This window comes from Gorilla gorilla, chromosome 4, assembly GCF_029281585.2.
Source record: "Gorilla gorilla gorilla isolate KB3781 chromosome 4, NHGRI_mGorGor1-v2.1_pri, whole genome shotgun sequence".
Lineage (NCBI taxonomy): Eukaryota > Metazoa > Chordata > Mammalia > Primates > Hominidae > Gorilla > Gorilla gorilla.
Genome location: NC_073228.2, coordinates 80483862 through 80509167, shown reverse-complemented (window position 1 = coordinate 80509167; position 25306 = coordinate 80483862). Strand labels below are relative to the sequence as shown.

General features: G+C 38.4%; 1 protein-coding gene across 3 annotated transcripts in view; it reads right to left on the bottom strand.

The window, feature by feature from the left end:
- ULK2 (unc-51 like autophagy activating kinase 2) overlaps positions 1–25306 on the bottom strand; it is a 99916-nt gene that overhangs the window by 21820 nt on the left and 52790 nt on the right. For all 3 annotated transcript variants that reach the window (XM_019028347.4, XM_019028349.4, XM_019028348.4), the window contains exons 13-20: positions 24083–24254; positions 17730–17790; positions 12055–12192; positions 9123–9268; positions 6832–6912; positions 4733–5019; positions 3433–3620; positions 2960–3063 (exon numbers count right to left, since the gene is read on the bottom strand). In XM_019028347.4, coding sequence (XP_018883892.4) covers positions 2960–3063; positions 3433–3620; positions 4733–5019; positions 6832–6912; positions 9123–9268; positions 12055–12192; positions 17730–17790; positions 24083–24254 — 1177 coding nt within the window. The remainder of the gene's footprint in view (positions 1–2959; positions 3064–3432; positions 3621–4732; positions 5020–6831; positions 6913–9122; positions 9269–12054; positions 12193–17729; positions 17791–24082; positions 24255–25306) is intronic.

Here is a 25306-nt window from a genome sequence, read left to right as displayed (position 1 = left end):
TTGCAGTGAGCCAAGATGACGCCACTGCACTCTAGCCTGGGCGACAGAGCGAGACCCCGTCTCAAAAAAACACAAAAAAACAAACAAAAAAAACCCCAGCCAGTCTCTCTACAGAAACTGACAAGATGATGCAAAAATTCATATGGAAACTCAAGGCACCCCTAATAACCAAAACAATCTTGAAAAAGAACAAAAAAGAAAAACTCGTATTTCCTGATTTCAAAACTTAAGACAAAGCTACAGTAATCAAGGCAGTATGGTACCAGCATAAATTGACATATAGATCAGTGAAATAGTTAAGAGTCCAGAAATAAACATATTTATAGTTGTATTAGTTCATTTTCATACTGCTATAAATAACTGCCCGAGACTGGGAAATTTATAAAGGAAAGAGGTTTAATTGACTCACAGTTAAGAATGGCTGGGGAGGCCTCAGGAAACTTACGATTACAGTGGAAGGCAAAGGGGAAGCAAGGCACTTTCTTGACAAGGCAGCAGGAAGGAGAAATGCCAAGCAAAGGGGGGAAGAGCCCCTTATAAAACCATCATATCTCGTGAGAACTCACTATCATGAGAACATCATGGGGGAAACTGCCCCCATGATTCAATTACCTCCACCTGGTCTCTCCCCTGACACATGGAAATTATGGGAGTTACAATTCAAGATGAGATTTGGGTGGGGACACAAAACCTAACCCTATCAATGGTCAACCGAGTTTTGACAAGGCTAGCAAAACAACACAACAGGGAAAGAATAGTCTTCAATGGTGCTGCGACCACTGAATAGCCCATCCAAAAGAATAAAGCTGGATCCCTTCACCACATCATCCATATGAATTAAGTCAAACTGGACCACAGACGTAAGCGTAAGAGCTACATCTTACACTTTTAAAATTAGAATTATAAAACTCTTGGAAGAAAATACAGAGTTAGGCAAGGTCCAGATGCAATTTAAGAAGGAGTGTATAGGGAAACCCAAAGACAACAGGAGAGACAAAAACAAGGATACCAGAGAAAATTTTAGCCTCTGATACCTACAGCTACAGCAAACACTAAATAAAGCTTAACTCCTGGCCAGATAAACAAAAAACCTCACACTAAAGGCCTATTTAACTCAGTTTTTAAACAAAGTACATCATACCCAGCCTCAATTAAAAGGCATGCTAAAAAGGCAAAAGTACAGTTTGAAAAGAGAGAGCAAATCAAACATCAGAACCAGACTCACATATGGCAGAGATACTGGAATTGTTTAATACCACACTGGGAATTTAAAGTAACGATAATTAATATACTAAGGGCTCTAATGGAAAAAGTGGACAACATGCAAGAACAGATAGGTAATACAGACAGAGAGATGGAAACTCAGAGTCAAAAAGAAATGCTAAAAATCAAAATCACAGTAACAGAAACAAGAATGCCTTTGATGGACTCATCAGTAGACTGGACTTTGCCAAGGAAAGAATCAGTGAGATTGAAGATATGTCAATATCTTCCTGAAACTTCCTGAACTAAAAAGCGAAGAGAAATAAGAATGAAAAGAAGAAGAAGAAAAAAAAAAGAACAGACTAAGAACAATGGAGCCAGTGCCCAGCTAGCTCAGTCAGTAGAGCATGAGACTTTTAAGAACAATGGGCCAACTATAAGAGTGGAATATATACTTAACTGGAATACCAGAAGAATGAGAGAGAGAAGCAGAAGAAACATTCAAAGTAGTAATGGCTGAAAAACTTCCAAAATTAATGACAGAACAAAACCACGGACCTAGGAAACAGGAAACACCAAGCAGAATGAATATGAAAAAATCTGCACCTAAGCATATCATATTCAAACTTCAGAGAATCAAAGACAGAGAAAATTTTGAAAGAAGCCAAGGACAAAAACACACCTCACCTATAGAGAACGAGGGTAAGAATTACATCAGACTTCTCTTTAGAAACTATGCAGGGAAGAAGATAGTACAGTGAAATATTAAATCCTACAGTATTCTCTTTGGATTAGAAAGAAACCATGCTGGCTCAGATATTTCCTCCTTTGGATGCTCATGGGGAAAATTAAAAAGTTATAGAGAAAAAAAAAACAAGGAGATTACAATAGTGATTCTCAAATCTGGGTGTCCACAATAATCACCTGGGAGTGTATTACACATGTTGATTCCTAAAATCCCCCAGAACACTTTGGGAGGCTGAGATGGGTGGATCACGAGGTCAGGAGATCGAGACCACCCTGGCTAACACGGTGAAACCCTGTCTCTACTAAAAATACAAAAAAATTAGCCAGGCGTAGTGGCGGGCGCCTATAGTCCCAACTACTTGGGAGGCTGAGGCAGGAGAATGGTGTGAACCCGGGAGGTGGAGCTTGCAGTGAGCCAAGATTGCACCACTGCCCTCCAACCTGGGCGACTGAGCGAGACTTCATCTCCCAAAAAAAAAAAACCCAGAAAATTTAAGCAAGCAAGTCTGGAATATGGAATTACAGTCTAGAATCTGCATTTTGTTTTTGTTTTTTTGACACACAGGCCAAGTAATCTAGATATATACGGGTGGTCATGAACATACAGTCTCTGGAGCAACTCCGAAAGGTTCAGGGGTCTCAGTGACCTATGGGTCTTTATAAAATCCAGTTGCTGTAAAGTAAATGCTCAGGAGTACATGTAGGTTTAGGCCAACTTCGACCAGTAGTATCCTACTGATAAAAAAAAAAAAAAAAAAAAATCTTCGTCAGAACTCCTTCCATTAGTAACACACAGGCTGCTGCTCATCAAGATACTGAATAAGGTCCTACTCTGAATGGGCTACTGAGAAGGAAGATGAGAGGATAGGGATGGCATCCAGAACTATGAAATAATACATTTGTGTTGTTTTATGCCACCAAGCATGTGATGATTTGTTACAACAGCAGTAAGAAACGAATGCATATGCTAGCAAATTACCTGCCTAAAAAGAAACTACATTTTTCTTACCTATATCCATTGGTCGTTCTGTATTTAAACTGTCTGTGCTGCCCTGATGTCGACATATAGGAGTCTTTCCTTGTTGATCTGATAACTTCCCAGTACTGACAGATCTAAAAAGAATAGTGATGTTTTTAATAAAGGAAAAGTATACTTTTTAAAACTAGAAGGGTTAATAGGAAGTTAGAGAATGAGGAAACAAGAAATAGATACCAAACAATTCAGGGTAGAGATAAACTTCAATAATACAAATAAAGGACAGAAATAGAATATTCAAAAAGTTCAGGAAGAACTATGTACTTACATAGTTACAGGAAGCATCTGTGATTTTCAGAGATTCTAAATGTACGCGGTACATATCAATAACCATATGGCATAAATCACCCACTACACTAATGTAGTCTTGCTGCTTTTATAAAAGAAATCTATGTTTTACTATTACAGTTTTCATGTTTAATGCTAGAATGGAAACAGTCTTTTACCTGCCAAACACTGCCTTGCTCTGCTGCTCGGCCCGCTGCCTCTCACTTCCTTGCACTAAGAGGCAATGGGCACATTCCCGTGGCTCATTCCCATCTTTGGACTGTTCTTCAGCAGGCCCATGACGAGTAACCAAGGCTAACAGGTTGGAAGATGCTTGAGTTTTAGGGATTTTGAAAGGAGCTGTGGTCTAAAGAGACATATATATATATATATGTAAACTAGTTAATACGATGCATGAACTATTCAGTACTGGCAGGCTTGTGTGACCCAGTAGTCAGGAGCATGTAGGAGATAGGTCGGGTGGTGGGAAAAATTGTAGAAAGATGCAAACCTTCTTGGAAGGCCGGGAGGTTTTACAAAAGTTAGGATTTGGCTGAAGGCAACCAGATTCTCTTATCTGGTTCCTGAAAGCTTAGGTTAGATAACAAGGGGATGTAAAAAAACTGATCTAGATAAGTTAGTTTACTTAGGCCTTGGAACCTGGCCTTTAATCATCCATGCACAATTACTTACAAGTATGTTGACTCAAGGCCTTTGTCATTAAATCTGTACTAAATAAATGCCTGCAGCACCAGCATGTCAGGGCTGTGGCTGCTACAACTCTTTCTGTGAATGGCCCGGTCCCCTAGCCCGCTCCTTCACTGGATGTCTGTGTTGGAGTGCATTTTTTCATCCATTACTTGGTCAGGGTCTGCGGGTGAGACCTGGCAGAAGTATAGACTCTGGAGTCAGTCAAACCCACTGGCAGCTCTATTTACAGCTTGTGTGACCTTGCACAATTAATTTAAACTCTCTAAGCCTCAATTTCCTTTTTTCAGGATTAAATGGGATCATACACAAAAAGCATTCTGCAAGTAAAGTACTTACGCTGCATCTGGTACATAGAAAGTGCTCATTATATTATAGCTATTATTGTCCAGGAGCAGTGGCTCATACCTGTAATTCTAGCATTTTGGGAGACTGAGACAGGCAGATCACTTGAGGCCAGGAGTTAAAGACCAGCCTGGCCAACATGGTGAAATCCCATCTCTACTAAAAATACAAAAAAAATTAAGCTGGGCATGGTGGCACATGCCTGTAATCCCAGCTACTCGGGAGGCTGAGGTACCAGAATTGTTTGAACCTGGGAGGTGGAGGTTGTGATGAGCTGAGGTTGTGCCACTGCACTCCAGCCTGGGCGACAAAGCAAGACTCTGTCTCAAAAAATAAAATAAATAAATTATAGCTATTCTCATAATGAATCCTTTCCATAAAGTACTATACCAGTTCCTGACCTACAAAAGGGTTTAATAAACAAACCTTAGTAGGAGAGCCAATGATTGTTGGCAAAGGAGTTTTAAAGAACCAGTCAGAACTCCGTGGAGAGGACCCCAAGTGCTTGGTGGGAGAAGTTCCAAGGCTGCCAGGCCGACTGGGCTGAGGTGAGTAGCTGTACCCAGCCCCAGTATGGGATGGGCACACGGGGTCAGAGTGCTGTTTTCTGAGCTTCTGCTTGTTCTGATAGATGTCAGTGAGGGTGGGGGCGCTCTGCAGTCTAGCACCCGATAAGAGAGACTGTGGGGACTGAGCTTGTGGCACTGGAGAACCTAACAAGAAAACAAATGTAACATTAACCTGAAGTGAAGAAGTGCAGTGCAACAATGTAAAAATTAAGAAGACAATTTTTAAAATGAGAATTCTGATAAATATCTTATTTTTCATAAGACATTCTAAAAGTGATTTACTTAGCAAGAGACTATTTTTCTGTCATCCTTTGCAAAACAAGTCCATTGTTCATATTCTCAGGAGACAGAATTTAATGATTACGGGTTATTAGCTGTTTTTAATCAGTAGCTAGCAAATAACTCAGATTAATGCAAGGTCTGATTAGCACCAAAGAGAACAATATCGTTAATGATTAAAGTTAATGAATACAACAAAAACCTACACTGAACAGGATGATTTTTACTCTATATGAATACATACCTGGATAAATCTATGTAATTATTCTCTTTTCTCACACAGCAACTAAAAGAAAACTCGAACTAACTCAAAATAACTCCTTATTCAAAAAAACAAAATAAACAAATATATATAACGTGTAGGAAAGAAGATCATAAGATAACAGACCTTTCCGAGATTTTACTTTGTGTAAAAATAACAAGCATGTGGATTTTCTGTACTTTGTCCATTAAATTACACACTTAAAACCGAAAGCATCCATATTCTCACAAAGATAACACTTGCCTGCAGATATCCTTGCCTCTTCAGGGGACACCAAATCAAGAGCCTAGGAGGTCCCTGTTTCCCCCCTACAAACCTTGTTGTTTCCAACCGAAGGTCCACTAATCCTTGACTCCAGTTACACACTCCTTGGAGTTTCTTAGAAGCCAAACTAGCAAGAATAATATAAAGGGCATGCAAATATTCTTAGCGACCTAACCATCATTCTTCTAAAAACAGAAACCAACAGAAGCTTTGCTATTGACCACTTCTGGCTTCATCTCTTTCCAAACCTGATATTTAATTTTACTGCCCTTTATAAAAATAAATTTGTGTTAAAATCTTATGGTCTGAATAAAGTTATTTAAGCTTTGTTAAAGAGTGCTTTTCTAAGTAACACAGGATTCCTTTAACTGGCCAACTCCTTAAATATCCATACAACAGAATTTAACTTATAAAGTGTCTTTAACTTATAAAGACACGATTCACACATATCTTTTCAGGCAAATACATATAATTTTTAAAATCTATATTATTTTATCTGATGCTGACTCATGGCTCTTACCAAAAATGGTATTAATCAGCCGGGCATGGTGGCTCACACCTGTAATCCCAGCACTTTGGGAGGCCGAGGCAGGTGTATCACAGGGTCAGGAGTTCGAGACTAGCCTGGCCAATATGGTGAAACCCCATCTCTACTAAAAATACAAAAATTAGCCGGGCATGGCGTTGCTCACCTGTAGTCCCAGCTACTTGGGTGGCTGAGGCAGAAGAATTGCTTGAGCCCAGGAGGTGGAGGTTGCAGTGAGCCAAGATCATGCCACTACACTCCAGCCTGAGCAACAGAGCGAGACTCCATTTCAAAAAAAAAAAAAAAAAGTATTATTAATCAATAGTATTAAAGTAATAAAATTTCACTCCATAAATAATTTTCATTATCTATGTGAAAATAACCAAAACTTAGCCAAGTTATTTAATTCCTAAGACTTATTTTCATTAAGGAATCTCATATCCAAAAGGAGGTATTAGATTAGCTTTATGACATATTAAACCACATTAGACCAAGATTCTAAAAATCAGGATGGCAGAGGAGATATTTCATATCAATTCTGTTCTTTGATAAGACTAGAAAAACACAACTCAAATCCATTTATAATACAATTCAAATTATTAATAAACCAAATACATTCTCCTACCTGAGGAGTTTCTACTCCTGGAGTCATGGCCCTGAGGATGCCCACAGCAGCACTGACTGAATTGCTCAGGAATGGTACCAACTACAAAAAAAAAAAAAGATGGGGAAAGGAAGAAAAATGATCAAAAACCAATAAAAGATGGCAACAGGCAACACATGCACAAATTGCACAGTAAACTACTGGTTAGAAAATTTTAAGTAACAAACGTTTAGTTCAACTAACATTTACTGGACAACCAATCCGCTGGGTGCTGCACACTAAGATAAAAAGTATCATATAATCTGCCTTGAAATAAGAACATTAGGGGAAGAAAAACCACATAAACAAATAAATGCTCCTAACAGGTATGTCCATAAGACAGGTAAGTACAAAGAGTTTGTACAAAGTGTCCGGGCTTGTGGAGCTGCAGGGCACAGCTAACAGACAGCCGCAGCTGCAGTCCCTCTGGATCTACCACACTGGTGCCAAGGCTAGGCTTCCCCCAGGGCTGTTCCCAGCCAATGACTGCATATGGTGGGGCACTAATTCAGGCTTGTTGAAGCGGGTCAGGGAATTCCTCTAACAAGACAATCCAGTGCTTGGGGCTACTTCTTCAGTCTGGCTGAAACCTTCTTAGACCTACACCACAGTCTGAGACTCTTCCTGGCCAGCTCTTCCTCCTTCCTGCCCTCCTTTTCCAGGTGTTGGACCTATGTCTTGGTCTGAGGGCCCTCCCTGCTTCCTCCTGCTCCTCCCCTTCATTCTTCACAGAAGTTTCCCCAAGTCACTCTCTTGTATATCTAATATGTTCTATGCATCCATTTCTCTGAGAATTAAAACTAACACAGAGAGAGAGAGTTAGGGAAGGCTTCAGGCAGTTTAAGCAGATGAGAAACATGTCTATATCAAGAGGGCTCATTCCAAGGGATCAGGCAGTGGGCAGAGATCAGATCCTTAGGGAAGGGCTTTATCCTTGTGTGCAAGGATGAGATTTGGACCTTGTCTTTGGAGACCTTGAAGTACCTCAGGGGCTGCTACAGGGGTGAGAAAGGGCCAAAATTTTATTTAAAGATTTTCCATCTAAAAACAGCTTTGAAACCATTGCAACAGGTAATGTGGCAATTTAAACTTTTTTCTTTTTCTTAACACTATCATTGTGTGTTTTGTCTTGTTTTAAACAGGGCTCCGGAGGAAAGCCCTTCTCTTTGTCTCTGGAGACTTCTTCCTGTTCCATCTTAGTGTTACTTCAGCAGTTCTGACTGAAGGTGGGGCCCTCTCCCGGAAGTATTTTTTTTGCAGTTTTGAGATTTGCCACCCCCAGGCCCTGCGTGCACCATCTGTTCTTCCCACCACCTCAGTGCTGCCTCTCATACGGCTGCTGTAGTCTCAATGGCTTTGGCTCTCTCACACATATTTCTGCAGTTTGAGCTTTTATTTCTGTCTCTTGGTTTCACTGAAGATATGGTACATGGTTTGTTTTTCCTTTTGGTAGGGTTTTTGTTGTTTCTGGTGTTTTGTTTGTATTGGCATTCTCCTTATTACGGTACCAGGAGAAGTGGGAAGATCTGTAACAAAGCTGCCACCACATGCCTACCAGAACTGGAAGGTTTCTGGTAATTGTGACCCAGAGCTGCTATACAGTAATCCTTATAAGTATGAGTGATAAGTAGAAAAGGCATTTTATGCACTTCAACCTAGGGTTTCTGACTTTGCATTTAGAGCCCAATCCCAAAGGAGATGCTTTTTATACATAAATTACATTTATATTATTGTATTTCCAGTAGAGATCCTAACAAATTTATACAGAGATTCTCAAAAAGAAGTTGGGGCCAGGCGCGGTGGCTCACACCTATAATCCCAGCACTTTGGAAGGCCAAGGCAAGTGGATGCTTGAGCCCAGGTGCTCAAGACCAGCCTGGGTAACATAGTGAAACTTTGTCTCTATAAAAATAAAAAAATAAAAAAAATTAGCTGGGTGTGGTGGCATGTGCCTGTAGTTCCAGCTACTTGGGAGACTGAGGTGAAAAGATCCTTTGAACCCGGGAAGCGGAGGCTGCAGTGAGCCGAGATCATGCCCCCTGCACTCCAGCCTGGGCGACAGAGTGAGACCTTGTCTCAAATAGAGAAAGAAAAAGAAAAAGAAAAGAAAAGAGGGAGTTGGGATTGGGGTAAAGATGGAGGGATGGGGTATGGCCTCCAATCAGCTGAGAATCACTGCCATCATGAGCCGAAGTTCCTAAAGAAAATGTGTCATGTCAGATTTATTACAGTGAAAAAAAGGTTGAAAACAACTGTTTTTAAACTCTACTTACCCAAAGGGGAAGGTGAGTAAGGCCTAGAAGACCCAGTGGAGAGCCTTCGTCCAACTGTCTGTGCTGTGTCTGCTGGTACTGGGGAGCATGATCCCGGCCGGAGGAAGCCCATGGGGCTGGTGTTGGACCTTCGTACCACTGCAGATCTGAAAAGTAAATTATTCCTTCTATAAAAGGTTCTAGAACTCTCTTTTTATTCCTGCATTTTCTGAAACTTCCTAACAATATGCCACAGAGTAGTTTTCAAAAATATGTAATACAGTCACATGGAACAATTATAAGATGCATAAAAAGAGTGAGGTCTCCCTCCCATTTTTCTATTCTATCTGCCTAATTCCCAACACTTCCCCAATTCTGTTCAAAAGGTTACCATGATTCTTAGTTTCTAGTGTATCCTTCCAGAGTTCCTTAATGCATATACAAAACAAACTAAATATATACTCCTTTTCACCATGTTTTAACACCAAAGGTGATATATTACATACCAATCATTTTGAATCCTTTTGGTCTTAGGTCCTGTTTATACTCTTAAAAATTACTGAAGACCCCAGAGAGTTCTGTTTATGTAATTTATATCTATTGATATTTACTGTATTCAAAATTAAGCTGAGAATTTTTAAGAATTATTAACTCATTAATAAGCTTATTCCATCTAATATAAGATTATGAAAAATAAGCATATTTTCCAAAACAAAATAAATTAGTAAGAAGCATGGCATTATTTCATATATTTTTATAAATTTCTAATGGCTCACAGAAGATATTTGGATTCTCATAATTGCTTCTGCATTCAATCTGTTGTAAGATACGTTATTCTGAGTGAAGAATATGAAGAGGATCCAGCCTTCCACAGATGTGTAACTGTGAAAGGAAGGAATATTTTGGTAGCCTTTTCAGGTTAACTGTGACACGTTTCTTTGATACTGCACCAAAACTCAGCAAGTGGTCGTTGCTAAAAGGTTGGCTGCAATGTGGATCTGAAACCAGATTAATGAACTCATACTCCATTATGTGAGACTCCATTCTTTTGCAAACAATCTTGCACTTTGAATGAAATTTTTACCTGTGCATGATTTTTTTTAACCATTCAGTAATCTGGAAAACATTGGTTCATTGAGTTATGCAGATATTCCAATGCTGATACATTAAACAATATCAAAAAGTCATATTCATAACAAAATATCACCCTCAATTTTAAAAGAAACACCTGTCAAGGTATAACAGAAGCTGTCAAACTTGTATTCACCACTGAATTTTTCCAACATTCCAATTTTTGCTTAAAAGCTCAAGTTTTATCATCACTTGTTTTCTTCAAAGTTGAAAGACTTACCATTTTTGACAAAATAGCTGCTTGATACCCATAACCATAGTTTATCAGCCATTTTTTAAGGTAAAAAGGGTACTCAATGACAAAGCAGCTAGCTCAACTTGGAACTAGAACAATCATACAATGCTTTTCCTAAGATAACTACTCTAATATGTGGCAAAAGTGCTTTATGTGTACATCTCACTCAAAGATTTTTTCAAAGAAAAATATTAATTTTTACTGCCTCATTAAGGACATTCTTTTGTACTGCAAGTGTGTAGTGGAGAAGAATACAAAGACTAATAGTACTGTTTGGGTATGACCACCCTGATTCAGGCAAAGGTACCAATAGCTTTATCCATCTTTGCATTTTGTACTATCAGTGCATGTATCAATGTAATGAAAAAAGCAAATAACGTCTAATTTTTATTATGAAAATAGTTTTGACCTCATGGACCTTCTGAAGGGATCCACAGACTAAACTTTGAGAACCACTGTACAATATACTGTTAATCACTTTACTTTTTCCATTTTATAATATAACTTGGAAATCTTTCTATCTTGGCACAGATGGAACTCCTTCACTCTTTGTGGAATGGAAGGTGTGTAATATTCCATTATCAGAGATGGATCCTAATAAATTAGTTCATTACCGGTGGCCACTTGGCTTATTTTTCATCCTTTGGTATCGTAACAGTTAACAACTTTGTGTAAATGCAATTTCATACACAGGAGAGGCCTGTATATGTAGAGTATGTCCATGACATACATATATGTAGAATTAGTTACCAGAAGTCAAAGTGCTATTTCCTCCCTCCACTCTATTGGGTGCTCTGAGATTTAGGTCTCTCTGAGGGTACTGTGGGGCACAGTGATTCTCCTTATGTCAGAATCCCTGATTACATGCATACTTATGTCTGCCGTGCTAAATCAAGTACCATTCTTCTATCCCCTTCTGTTTTCCAGAAATTTACTGAACTCTCTCTCTCACTGAATAGAGTAAGAATAATCTATGCTTGGCCAGGCGTGGTGGCTCATGCCTGTAATCCCAGCACTTTGAGAGGCTGAGACGGGAGGATTGCTTGAGGCCAGGAGTTCAAGACCAGCCTGGTCAACGTAGTGAGACCCCGTCTCTAAAGCACAAAAAAAAAGGAAAAGAAAAAGAAAAAAAAAAAAAGAATAATCTATTCTTATTTCACTTGTTTTTGTGGACTTGTACCTTTGTTATTCCTTTAACATGATCTTAGTAAGGTCTCAGGATGGGGGAAAAAGTAAACAATATGTAAATAATCTGCTACAACTGGTGGGATTTCATTTTTTAATAAGTTCTTCCTCAATTCTTAAAAGTAATTATACTTTTTAAGTATATATGTCTATACACATGTATACTTAACATATATAAAATATATACAAATATATACATATCATACTATATTATCAAGCTAAGCTTAAATAGCATTTAAATTCATCAATTATAAAACTTTATTATTCAATTTTGTGCGTTCCCATTATACACACATGTAAGACACTAACTATGCCACAGAAAGTAACATATCTTCCAATAGCAATAAATTTTTTTTAAAGGAGATGAAAAAGAATTAAGCAAGAAAAAAGCTACTAACTTACCTTGGAGAACCATGTACATTTGTGCCTGAGCTGGCAGTAGATGTAAGATTCTGCTCTATGCGCTGATAATTCCTTATTTGAGTAGGAACTGGAATTGGTGCTGTTTCGCTGTGAGGTGACACAGTAGGCTGACACTGCCTGCAATCGTAATTTATGGAAAAAGGAAAGAAACAGTGGTAGGATTGTTTTTCTTTCATTTGACCCATTAGTTATATTTAGAGAAAATTCCAGAAAGAGCCAAATGGTCACTCCACTACCTTAATAAGAAATGATCTTGTTAAAAAATATATAAAGCCAAAAAAAATCACATTTATTATCTAAAAAACTCCTGGCATTCATATGTATATTGAGGACTAAGAATTATAATAACCTGGAAAAAAGTTCCTTTACAACAACAGGAAAAGTCCACAGGTCAGCAAAACTGTTTCATCCACTCACATTCTGCTATTCATTACTATGTGAGAGAAAAAATATCCAGGAAAATATGCTGGGTAAAAGAACGGGAAGTTCAACAACAAAGATGACTGGAATGTTTGCAAAAGTCATGAATGCTGTAAGCATTCTCAAAGAGCTCTGACTTTATGAAGAAGGAGAACATCTTGCACAAACTCTCAAGCATGCAACTCATCTGACGTCCACATTTTGTAGTGTCAGTATTTGGTTTCTTTAATAGCCTCTTTCCTCACTTTTCATAAATTCAGAAATAGAATGTCCTTATACCACTTTCAATTCACTTTACAACATATCCTAAAAACATATCAGAGATAACACTGGGCCCTAAGAGAGATGACTTATTTCAAAGTAAAAAGAAATATAAAACACTTTTGTAGTGGAGATGTTAGCTGCTTTCCCAATATCCATTCAGCCTTTATGTCTTACTAAAAAATAACTTAAATTTTATTAGTGGCAATAATATGCCCAATTAATTGCAGCATATCCCAGACTCCCTTGCAGCCAAGCATAACCATATGTCTTTCTTGGTCAGTGAGATATAAGCAGAAGTCTTCTATTCATTCTTCCTGTTCAAAATGTGAGCATGCTTGCTGGAGCTTCAGCAGATACCTTTGAACCACAAAAAAAAGGCCAAAAGACCTGAAGACACGTAACTTCCTTGAGCCACAGAAACTAAGGAAACAACTGTTTATTGTGACTTTTCTTCATGAGAGAAAACCTTTAAGTGTTCAACCACACTATAGTTAGGACCCTGTGGTTTACAGCCAAGCGGAATTCCTAATGATACGCCATTTAGTGTGCTTCTATGAGTGCTCTCTATACATTTTTATTTAGGTATTTCCAGTTAGTATCTTTAAATACAATAATGAATGTTTTTAATATCTATACATCTGATTCTTCAGTTTATCTACATCCTAAAAACAAACAAACAAAATCCCCAAAACACAAACCCTCTACTACCACTAAAACAGCTTAACAGTACTTCACTAATCAGCTCTGGTGTCTGCAAGCCAGTGCACTCATAGGTCTGACAACCCAAGTTCCTTAACAACAGAATAACCAACACAGTCATCAATTATCAGAATGTGAATGAATAAATGCCATTTTTTTATTGTTTCAATTTAGTAAGTAAACAGAGTTTTTGAAGCATTCATTCCCTGCTAAAGTACATCAGGGAATTTTTTTTAAATACACATTATCAAGCTCTAAAATTTTTCCTGTACTGGTTAATCTCCGAAGGGAAGAAGCTAAATAAAGGTACCCAAAGAAGTAAACTTAGCAACCTCATAATTCTAAGCACCTCTCTCAGGTAATCTCAGCTGGCTTCTCTAACACCTCTGGTTCCTCCCCCTACCAGCATGAGGACATGAACAGCCATGGATGGTGTTCTGCAAATGTTATCTCAGATAGTCTCTGGACAGGACCTGCAAGCAGACTTGCTCAGGGTCTAGAAAGTCTTCCCTGGACAAATTCCAGATCTCTAGCTAGCTAAGACAACTGCAGCCATTTTCCTGTACAACTTAATATTAACACCAATATTTAACCATCATCAACTCCCTGAGTCCAAGTTAAGGAGAGGGAAAGTCTATGTATGTCCTGAGTCTCCAGCACATCTTCCTCACCTCCACTAGGGCCTACAACTCACAACATTCTCTGTGTGGACCGTCATCTTGGACCCATATGAAATACTTGAAAGATAAGGCAGCCCGGCCACACAAAAGCACAATCGCATGTTATTCTATCTACTTGTGCTGAGAGGAAAGCACAAATGCAAATGGACAAATAAAGACTAGGTGATAGCATGACAACTTCTTCAAATTCACAATCTTTACACCAGGAGATCCCCAGTTGCCTCTTTGTTTTAGAAGACTCCATGAGTAAATCCTGAAAGGGTGACAAGTAATCAGGAAAGCAAGGGTTCAGCTGGAAGTAATGCCAAGGGACAGAGGGAGAGAAGAAGGAAGGAGCTATGCATAAGAGCTCCTGTGAAACGCAATCTAGCAGACTAATGCTAAGCCACAGTTGTGAGCTCATGCTCATGAGGCTGTGTAAGTGATGGGGAGCCAAGTGGAGATAACCTGCTCATCACCCAGAGACCCAAGCAGCATCAGAAAAGGGCCTAGTCTGGCACACAGGCACACAGCTTGCAAGGTTCTAGTGAGAAAGGGGTTACTGCATGTAAAGGGAAGCAATCAGAAAGGTAGAAATCCACTCAGATGGTGCACTCTAATGCACCATGGGCTGTGTATGCAGCTGGCCTCCATCAATGTCTGGCAACAACCAGTCTTAGAATTCTGATATCCTAACTCCCATGCCTATGCCTATTTTTTGTCTGGATGCACAAGGAATAGATATTATATTCCCTACATGTACTGAAAACTGCCACATAGCTAATGAAGGCACTATTACTAAGAAGTGCTGCTTTAGAGAAAAATGCATATTCACTGGTAAAGGAAAGTTCAAGAATTAGACCATAGGAAGAGAAGCCAAAAAGGAGCCAAAGATGACTCAAGAAGAAAAAAAGGCAGCACATCAAAAGAAGTGAAAATCTGGCAATATACAATTCCCATAATTGAATTCCCATATCCTCAAAGAGAGGAAAGAAACAAGATTGTACAAGATTTGCTTATCCCCATGGTTCCCAAACTGTGCACTGAGGGCCCCCAAGGTACCAGTGCTACTCAAGGGGCGCCTTAGAGTACATCAAATTGTTTAAGGTTTGGAAGGCTGAAGCAGGTGGATCACGAGGTCAGGAGTTCAAGACCAGCCTGACCAACATGGCGAAACCCCGTCTCTACTAAAAATACAAAAAATTAGCCAGGCGTGGTGGCGAGTACCTGTAATCCCAGCTACCCTGGAGGCTGAGGCAGGAGAATTGCTTGAACCTGGGAGGCGGAGGCTGCAGCAAGCCGAAATCGCACCACTGCACTCCAGCCTGGGCAACAAGAGTGAAACTCCATCTCAAAAATAAAAGATACTCTTGCATATACAGTGAAATGATCTCAGACAAGAATGCTAAGACCACACAATGGGACAGGGACAGTCTCTTCAGCAAATGGTGCTGGGAAAATTGGATATCCACATGCAAAAGAGTAAAGTTGGAATCTTATCATACACCATACACAAAAATTAACTCAAAGGGGATTAAAGGCCTGAACATTATACCCAAAACTATAAAACTCCTAGACAAAAACATAGAGGGAAAACTTAATGACATAAGAGTAGGCAATGATTTCTTGAATATGATGCCAAAAGCACAGGCAACAAAACAAAAAATACACAAATATGACCTCCTCAAACTCAAAAAATGTTCATGTATCAAAGGACACAAAGAGTCAAAAGACAACCAAGAGAATGGGAAGAAATATTTGCAAATCATACCTGACAAGAGGCTAATACCCAAAATATACAGAGAACTCTTACAACCCAACAACAAAAACCCAAATAACTCAATTTAAAAATGGACAAAGATCTTGACTGGACATTTATCCAAAGATGATATACAAATGGCTAAGAGGTATAAGAAAAGATGCTCAATATCACTAATCACTAGAGAAGTGAAAATCAAAATCACAATGAGGTATCACCTCACACTCATTAATTAGGATAGCTGTTATTTTAGAAAATAACAAATGCTGGTGAGAATGTGGAGAAACTGGAACCCCTGTGCACTGTTGGTTGGACTGTAAAATGGTATAACTGCTATGGAAAATTTAGCCAATTCCTGAAAAAAGTAAACACAAAATTACCATATGATCCAGAAATCTCACTTCTTGGTACATATCCAAAGGTACTGAAAGCAGGATCTTAAGGAGATATTTACACACTCATGTTCATAACAGCATGCACAATAGCCAAGAGGTTGAAGCAACCCCAAATGTTCACCAATGGATTAATGGATAAACAAAATGTAGCATATACATACCATGGAATATAATTCAGCTGTAAAAAGGGAAAAAGCCTGTCACATGCCACAACATGGATGAACCTTACAGTCATTATGCTAAGTGAAATAAGTCAAGTCACAAAACAGACAAATGCTATATGATTTCACTTACATGAGGTATCTAAAGTAGACAAATTCATAGAAACAGACAGCAGAATGTGGTTATTATCAGGGCCTTGAGGGGAAGGGGAAACGGGGAGGTAATATTTAATGAGTATAAAGTTTCAGATTTAGAAAATGAAAAAGTCCTAGAAATTGGTTGCATAACAATGTGAACATATTTAACAATAATGAACTATAAACATTAAAATGGCTGAAATAGTAGATTTTATGTGTTTTTTATCACAATTAAAATTTCAGGCTGGGCACAGCGGCTCACAACTGTAATCCCAGCACTTTGGGAGGCTGAGGCAGGCAATCACCTGAGGTCAGGAGTTTGAGACCAGCCTGGCCAACATGGTGAAACCCCATCTCTACTAAAGATACAAAAAATTAGCTGGGCATGGTGGTGCGTACCTGTAATCCCATCTACTCAGGAGGCTGAGGCAGGAGAATCACTTGAACCTGGCAGGTAGAGGTTGCAGTGAGCTGACATCACGCCATTGCACTCCAGCCTGGGTGACAGGACGAGACTCCGTCTCAAAAAAAAAAAAAAAAAAAAAATTAGCCAGGTATGGTGGCACATGCCTGTAATCCCAGCTACTTGGAAGGCTGAGACAGGAGAACGGCTTGAACCCAGGAGGCGGTGGTTGCAGTGAGCCAACATCCCACCAATGCACTCCAGCCTGGGCCACAGAGCAAGACTCCATCTCAAAGAAAAAAATAACTAAATAAAATTTCAAGAAAAGAAATAATGAGGCCGGGTGCGGTGGCTCACGCCTATAATCCCAGCACTCTGGGAGGCCAAGGCGGGTGGATCATGAGGTCAGGAGATCGAGACCATCCCGGCTAACACAGTGAAACCTTGTCTCTATTAAAAATACAAAAAATTAGCCAGGCATGGTGGCCGGCACCTATAGTCCCAGCTACTCGGGAGGCTGAGGCAGGAGAATGGCGTGAACCCAGAGGCAGAGCTTGCAGTGAGCTGAGATCACACCATTGCACTCCAGTCTGGGTGACAGAGCCAGACTCCATCTCAAAAAAAAAAAAAAAAAACCCAGAAATAATGGACTGTAAAACAAAATAAATCTTAAATCAAGAACACTAAGTTCTATAACCTTACTCACAAAAATAAAATATAAAACAAATTTTAATAAGATAATGTAAATATACATACCCTCCACACACCAAGAATTCATTTGAAGCACGTCTGCCAGCAGTCCCCATTGGCATATCATCTAAAGGAGAGAAAAGAACAATCAGTTCCTGTTATACCATCTGCTTAAAAAAACACAAATTTGTTCCAACATGATTATTAGGATTTCATGCACGATGCAAAACTACCATTGGCTTATGTTATGATTTCATGTATAAGAAATAATAGATGACCTCAGAAAACTACACCTAGCTGAAGACATAGACTGCAACTCTTTGGATGCCCACTTCTATAAGCAAATTTGAGGTCTTCTTCAAAATAAAATGCCATATTTATTGCAGTGTTTACATATTTCTTCCCCATTAAACATGCAAAAACTGCTGTTTTTATCAGGTTGCTTTTTCTGTGTCAATGACAAAAGTTCTGAGAGCTGTGCCCTTTAATACCATTTGCACATAACTTTATTGCAAAATTTTGCAAAGAACATGTATGTAACATAATAGAAGAACTGACCATATAACAAAGTCTAGTTCCGTAAAATGTCGGATTACCCCATCCTCCTGCATTAACACTCTCTCAGGTCTTGCATGAGCTGTTAAACAAGATGTCATGGAAAAAGGCCAGGTGTGGTAGCTCATGCCTGGAATCCCATCATTTAGGGAGGCAGAGGCGGGAGAATAGCTTGAGCCCAGGAGTTTGAGACCCGCCTGGACAACATAGCAAGATCCCATTCTCAAAAAAAAAAAAAACATAATAATGTCAGGTAGCAATAAGCATTATAAAGGAAAATAAATCAGGGTAAGGGAAAAAAGAGTAGCAGAGCAAAGGGGAAGTCCATTTTTATTTAAAGACAATGAATACTTGTCTATAGGAGAACTGAGAAAACAGGGAGAAGAGGCAGGGATAAAATCTAGATTTTACTAAGGGTACTTCCTTTCGTAGCTTTGAGTTTGAAACCATACATAATTTTCAAACGAAATTAAATCAAAAGGAAATAAAATCCCTAAAAATCAAAAGTAAAGGAACCTAATCATGTATCAACCTGATAGCTTAATCACGAGAGGGAAATTATTTCAAGTAACTTTTTTTTTTTAATTTATGTATTTTTGAGACAGAGTCTCACTCTGTCGCCCAGGCTGAAGTGCAGCAGCATGATCTCGGCTCACTGCAACCTCTGCCTCTAAGGTTCAAGCAATTCTCCTGCCTCAGCCTCCCAAGTAGCTGGGATTACAGGTGTGTGCCACCACACCCAGCTAATTTTTGTATTTTTAGTAGAGACAGGGTTTCCCAATGTTGGCCAGGCTGGTCTCAAACTCCTGACCTCAAGTGATCTGCCCACCTCGGCCTCCCAAAGTGCTGAGATTACAGACATGAGCCACTGAACCTGGCCTCAAGTTAACTTTGAAACTCAATAATTTGATTGCATATACCCAATGGGATTATCCTAAGGACAAAAAAGATCTTAAATGGCTTTCAATGACCGCATTTTAAAAAATTTTAAGTCAGATAGGACCAATAAATAATCATATTTTAAGTAATATTCATAGAGTTCTTTTGATACCATGTTGTAATTTTGAAACTATAGAGGCAACGGGACAGAAAAGAGAAGAGCCTAAACTCACAAGGACAAAAAGAACAGAAAAGTTCACAGCCACCAAAATTTGGAAGGTATAAAGTTGATGGACGAGTAGTATTTGACTTAGTTGACCCAAGAAGATAGAACCTTAGCCAGCTGGAAAGCCCAGAAGTAAACCAATTTACATCACAGAACTCCAAAATGCTCAGTAATCAGCAGTACCAGATACCTTTCAGAGTAGCACTGAAGGTAGGACTAAGAGCAGGATTGATTGAAAGTCTATTTAGAAGCAGTTAGAATATAGTTCATCATAGTGTATCGTATTCAGGATTTTTGGTAAGTGAATAGATTACAGCTGCTCATGGAGGGAGGGGTAACTATGTGAGTTGATGAATACATTAATTTATTTCACCATAGTAACCATTTTACTATACATAGATGCCCCTCAACCTAAGATGGTGTCACTTCTGAATAAACCCATTGTAGGCTGAAATTGTTCTGGGTCAAAATGCATTTAATACACCTAACCTACCGAATATCATGGCTAAGCCCAGCTACCTTAAACATACTCAGAATACTTACACTGGCCTACAATTGGGCACACAAAGCCTATTTTATGAAGTGTTGAATATCTCCAGCATCAGCTGTTTACTCTGGTGATCGCAGGCTGACTAGGAGCTGCAGCTCGCTGCTGCCACCCAGCATCACAAGAGAGTTCTGTACCGCATATTGCTAATACAGAAAAAGATCAAAATTCAAAATTTGAGGGATGGTTTCTACTGAATGCATATCATTCTCCCACCATCATAAAGTCAAAAAATTGTAAGCCAGTGACCATTTGTATATCTCATAATATCATGCTGCATACCTTAAATATATATAATACAACATATTTTTTATATAGAATTCTTTTTAAAAGAAGCAGTTAGAATTTTATATCCTTTCCCCAACCTTATGCAGGTAGGCAATGCCCATCTCCCACTATAGCAAAAAACTGTACATTCATACTTGGGACAGAGTAAAACAGAGGGTCTCTGAACTGCAGAACAGCAAGAAAAATTAAAAGCAAGGGTACTACACTGATAAAAAGATTAGTGGAAAAGAGTTATTAAACGAAATTTTACACTGACTATTGAAAACTCCATACTTCTTCCCCCATTTTGCTACTCCAGATAATATCAGGTTTATACTCTTTAGGCAAAAGATTGGATGAGTCTTTCGGGGGATCTGAGTAGCCCTCCAAAAGGGAAATAGTCCCAAGAATTGCCCCCGCCATATCATTCATCAAAGAGGCTTGCTTGCTGTCAATGAGACACTCCCACATACAGAGCTCTCAAACAACTTTCAAATTCTCCATCATCAAGAAGCATACAATATACTGCATGTTGAAATAAGAACAATACTCAGAGAAAAAGAACTTCTGAAAATTTAAAACATGAGAGCATAAAAGAAAAACTCACTAAAAGGGTAAGAAGAAACATTAATAAATTAGAGCAATAAGACAAACAGATGGAAAATCTGACCAAAAAAAGATAAAAATCAGCAGGGCACTCAGGTACTTGTTATGCTATATATTACTTTTAAACTGTATAACTGTTTTAAACATCTTGTATGTATGATACATTTCACAATAGCACATTTTTAATCATTAAAAAGAAGGGCATGATCAACTGTAACAAATGTGGATATATCAGGACAATGAGGACTGAGAACTGACCCCTAGGATTTGGCAGCACAAAGATCTTGACAGGAGCAGTTTTGAAACATTTACACCAGCACACACAAGAAAAAAGATAACTAGAAGAAAACAAAAGATGTGAATCCTCTTTTATAGAAAAGTATAAAAATGTATCAAAACACATTAAAGAAACCTAAATAAGTGGAGAAATACACATTCATAATTAGGTGACTTAATATTGTAAAGAACCTGCCTGTCCTTGAATAGGTCATACTATACAGTCAATGCAATGCCCATCAAAATCCCAAAATGGTTTTCATAAACTTATCAAGCTGAAATTAAACTATATGTGGGGGGAAAGGGCCAAGAATAGCCACAGTGATTCTGAAGAATACTGAAATGCTCTCTGCCTCTCCTTCCCTCCCTGACCACACATACATACTGACACAAATTTAAAAATGCTTATAATATAGACAAAAAAAGAAACCCCATCTTGTATTTCAAGCTGACATGACAAACGTGACACTGCATATCAGTGGAGAAAAGACAAATATTTAATAAATAGGACATGTGACTGATCTCTACCTTGCTCCATCTACAAAAATGAGTTACAGGTAAAATTAAATGTGAAAAAAAAATCTTTAGAAGAAAATATAGAACACCATTATAACACTAGGGCAGCATGACAGAGAATATTAGTACAAGTTGTTTGTACCAATATATTATAAAGTTGTAGATATCTAAGTTTTTAGTTAGAAGAAATTCTGGGACATGTACACAAGAATGTCTGTTATTATATACATATATATATATGTGTATTTTTTTTTTTTTTTGGAGACAGGGTCTTGCTCTGTTGCCCAGGCTGGAGTGCAGTGGCACAATCATGGCTCACTGCAGCCTCAAACTCCCAAGCTGAGACTACAGGCATGCACCACCATACCCAGCTACTTTTTCTATTTTTGGTAAAGGTGGGGTCTTGCCATGATGCCCTGGCTGGTCTTGAACTTGGGGGTTCATGCAATCCTCCCACTTCAGCCCCCAGAGAAGCTCTGACTACAGGTGTGCACCACCACGTCTGGCTAACTTTTTAGTTTCTGTAGAGAAAGAATCTCACTATGTTGCCCAGACTGGTTTCAAATTTCTGGGTACAAGCAATCCTTCCTCCTCAGCCTCCCAAACTACTGGGATTACAGGTTGTGAACCACAATGCCTGGCTCATTACATTTTGGACAGTGAAAAGGTAGAAGTAACCCAACTATAAATCAGTAGGGAAATGGATAAACTGTGTTTTAGTTATATTATACAATTCAGGTATTGGAATGAATTTTGAATTTTAGAACATTCACATTATACTGAGCATTCCAAATGCAAAAATCTAAAATCTGAAATGCTTCAGTGAGCATTTCCATTGGGCATCATGCTGGCACTCTAAAAGTTTCAGATTTGGGGGCATTTCAGATTTTCTAATCTGGCAGGCTCAACCTGTAACTATAAAAACACAAAAACCCTATGTTAAGTATGGATACAACTGTATGCAGAAATATGAAATTTACAGGAAGAATATACCCCTAGCAAGAGCAGAAAGAGAAAAGGCACTTTAGCTGTACTTACAGCATTTTTTTTGTTTGTTTTTTTGTTTGTTTTTTGAGACAGAGTCACTCTCTGTCACCCAGGCTGGAGTACAATGGCACGATCTCAGCTCACTGCAACCTCCCCCTCCCAGGGACCCCAGTGCTCCTGGAGGGGGTTCAAGCGATTCTCCAGCCTCAGCCTCCCGAGTAGCTGGGATTACAGGTGCGCGCCACCATACCTGGCTAATTTTTGTATTTTTAGTAGAGACGGGGTTTCACCATGTTGGTCAGGCTGGTCTCAAACTCCTGACCTCATGATCTGCCCACCTCGGCCTCCCAAAGTGGTGGGATTACAGGCGTAAGCCACTGCGCCCAGCAACTTACGGCATTATATATATTTTAAAAACACATCTAAGACAAATATGGCAAAATATTGACCTATATAAAAGGAACACAGCCTAGTGGGTACCTTGAGTATCTGCTCTATTATTTTGTTTAAAATGTTTCATGATTTTAAAAGTTTTAATTACTTTTGGTAAATAAATAAAACCACTTGACTAGTTAATGGGTGCAGCACACCAACGTGGCACATGTATACATTTGTAACAAACCTGCACGTTGTGCACATGTACCCTAAAACTTAAAATATAATAATAACAAAATTTAAAAAAAAGAAAAAAGAAAAAAAAGAAAACCACTGTACTAGATTACTTTTAAAGGTAACTCTCAGTTCTCATAATGCTGGTTATAAACTGCCATGGCACTGCTGCTGTGGTCCATGTTTTCCCTTCCACACCCAGCTAATACTTAATTACATTCAGTTTAGGGATTATGGTCTTCACAACTAGCACAGTGCCTAGAATGAGCATCTACTAAATAAGCACTAGACGAACAACTAAAAAGACCTGATACAAACTGCTGCACATAATCAGCACTTGATATTATTCAATTATTAAAGTAATCAAATCTCTAGCTTTTCTGATACTATTCCTTCATGATCAAACCATGGGTTCCTTCTTTTTAATAGTTTTACCTAATCTCTCTTTTTTGTAGGTTTTCTGGTACCCTTCACTATTCCAAAGTACACTGGCTCTATTTAGTCACTTGGCTTCTAGTTCCTTTATGAAAATTCTTCCCATATATTTATGAAGTTCATTCCTTAACTTACATAAGTATTTTCTGAAGGACGTTCAGATTGTTTATAACACTCTTTTGACTCAGGTTTTTTCCCCAAATGAGTTGTTCCTTTCTTTCCTTAGTTTCACTCATTCTGCTGGTTTCTCTATTTCTTTGTTTGGATACAAACAGAATTTGAGATCATTTCCTATAAAGTTTTCATGTACCTTCAGAATCCAAAATTATTGTTTAATATAAGATGATTGAGCAAATTTTAAAAAGGTAGGAATATAATTCTGAGAATTCAAACAACTAAATAAAATGCTCATTTGAAAAGGTGCCCTACACAAGAAAGTGTAATATATGGGTTAAAAAAAGATGCTAGTTTAGTAGATTAAGAAATACAATGTGTACAAGTAGAAAAGATTCTCACATGAGTGGTCTGACGAGATGTTGTGTGGCACCAAAACAAAGTCATCCGTGTCACAAGAAGAGTTCTTGCTACTAGTACTGGCAGAATCTTTGGAAACTTGTAGATAGTTGGGAGGACCCAATGGTGGGGAAGATAAGTTTTCTTCCTGAATATGCTGCATATCTGGAAGGGACTAAAATTAACAACATAAAATTAAAACTGGTCTAATAATCAAATGCAAGTCAGAATAGAGACTAGACTATGGAATTTTTTTTCCCCCCACAAAAGTGGGCATAAAGTCCAATTCCATCTAAGGTTTCAAAAAAATCTCTTTGGAAAAGCTTTCCTTTAGAAAACCTTTCTTTTAAAAGTGTTTGCATAAAGACTTCTAAAATGTTTTCCAAAAATGATACTTAAAAATATATCGTACCACTTATCCGCATGTACTTGCCTCCCTCTCCTGAAGTTTTTGAGAAAGTAAATTTTTATCATCACAACATCCCCCGGTTCTAGCTCATGGCCTAACAAAGCAGATACTTAATAACTCTCCACTTAATGACTAAACACAAAATGTCCAGAGACTTTAAATTAACGACATCTTACATACATACGTTTTAAATATATAATGAAGAAAAATTACAAGCAGGAAACCAAGAGACCACATTATGTAAAAAAATAGACAAATCAGGAAGGGTGCCTGCACTTAAGACCAGAAATGTATTTATAGATTTGGAAAACCTTACAGGTATCCTTGTGTTCCTCCTGTTTTTGTTTTATCAGGGGTAGTAGTTGATTTGTTAGTAGGAGATAGGATAGGAAGGGAAGAAAAGCATGTAAATATATTTAAACAAATACTTAAGAGCTAACTAGGTACGTATCTTTTGTCGTTTATCTAGTTCAAGGACCCTAGCTGACAACTCATTGAATATCTTGATTACACAATGGTTTTCTACAACAATGAACTTCATAGCTTATTGTGTCAAGCCCCTATTAACCTGTTTCATCTTTGCCTTTATTTAAGGAAAGGAAAAATACTATATTATGCTCTTTAAACCCAAGCCTTAAATACCTGGTTCACTGCTGCTGCTCCTTTGAATGTCACTGTGCCATGGTATCGGTCACTGATACCACTTATTTTCATGTGTGTGACATGCACTTGACACAATCTCTCCTTATCACTTTTTGAAGAGACTTTATATCTCAAGGTAATGAAGGGAAGGGAAGATGGAAGAACTAGCACTACTG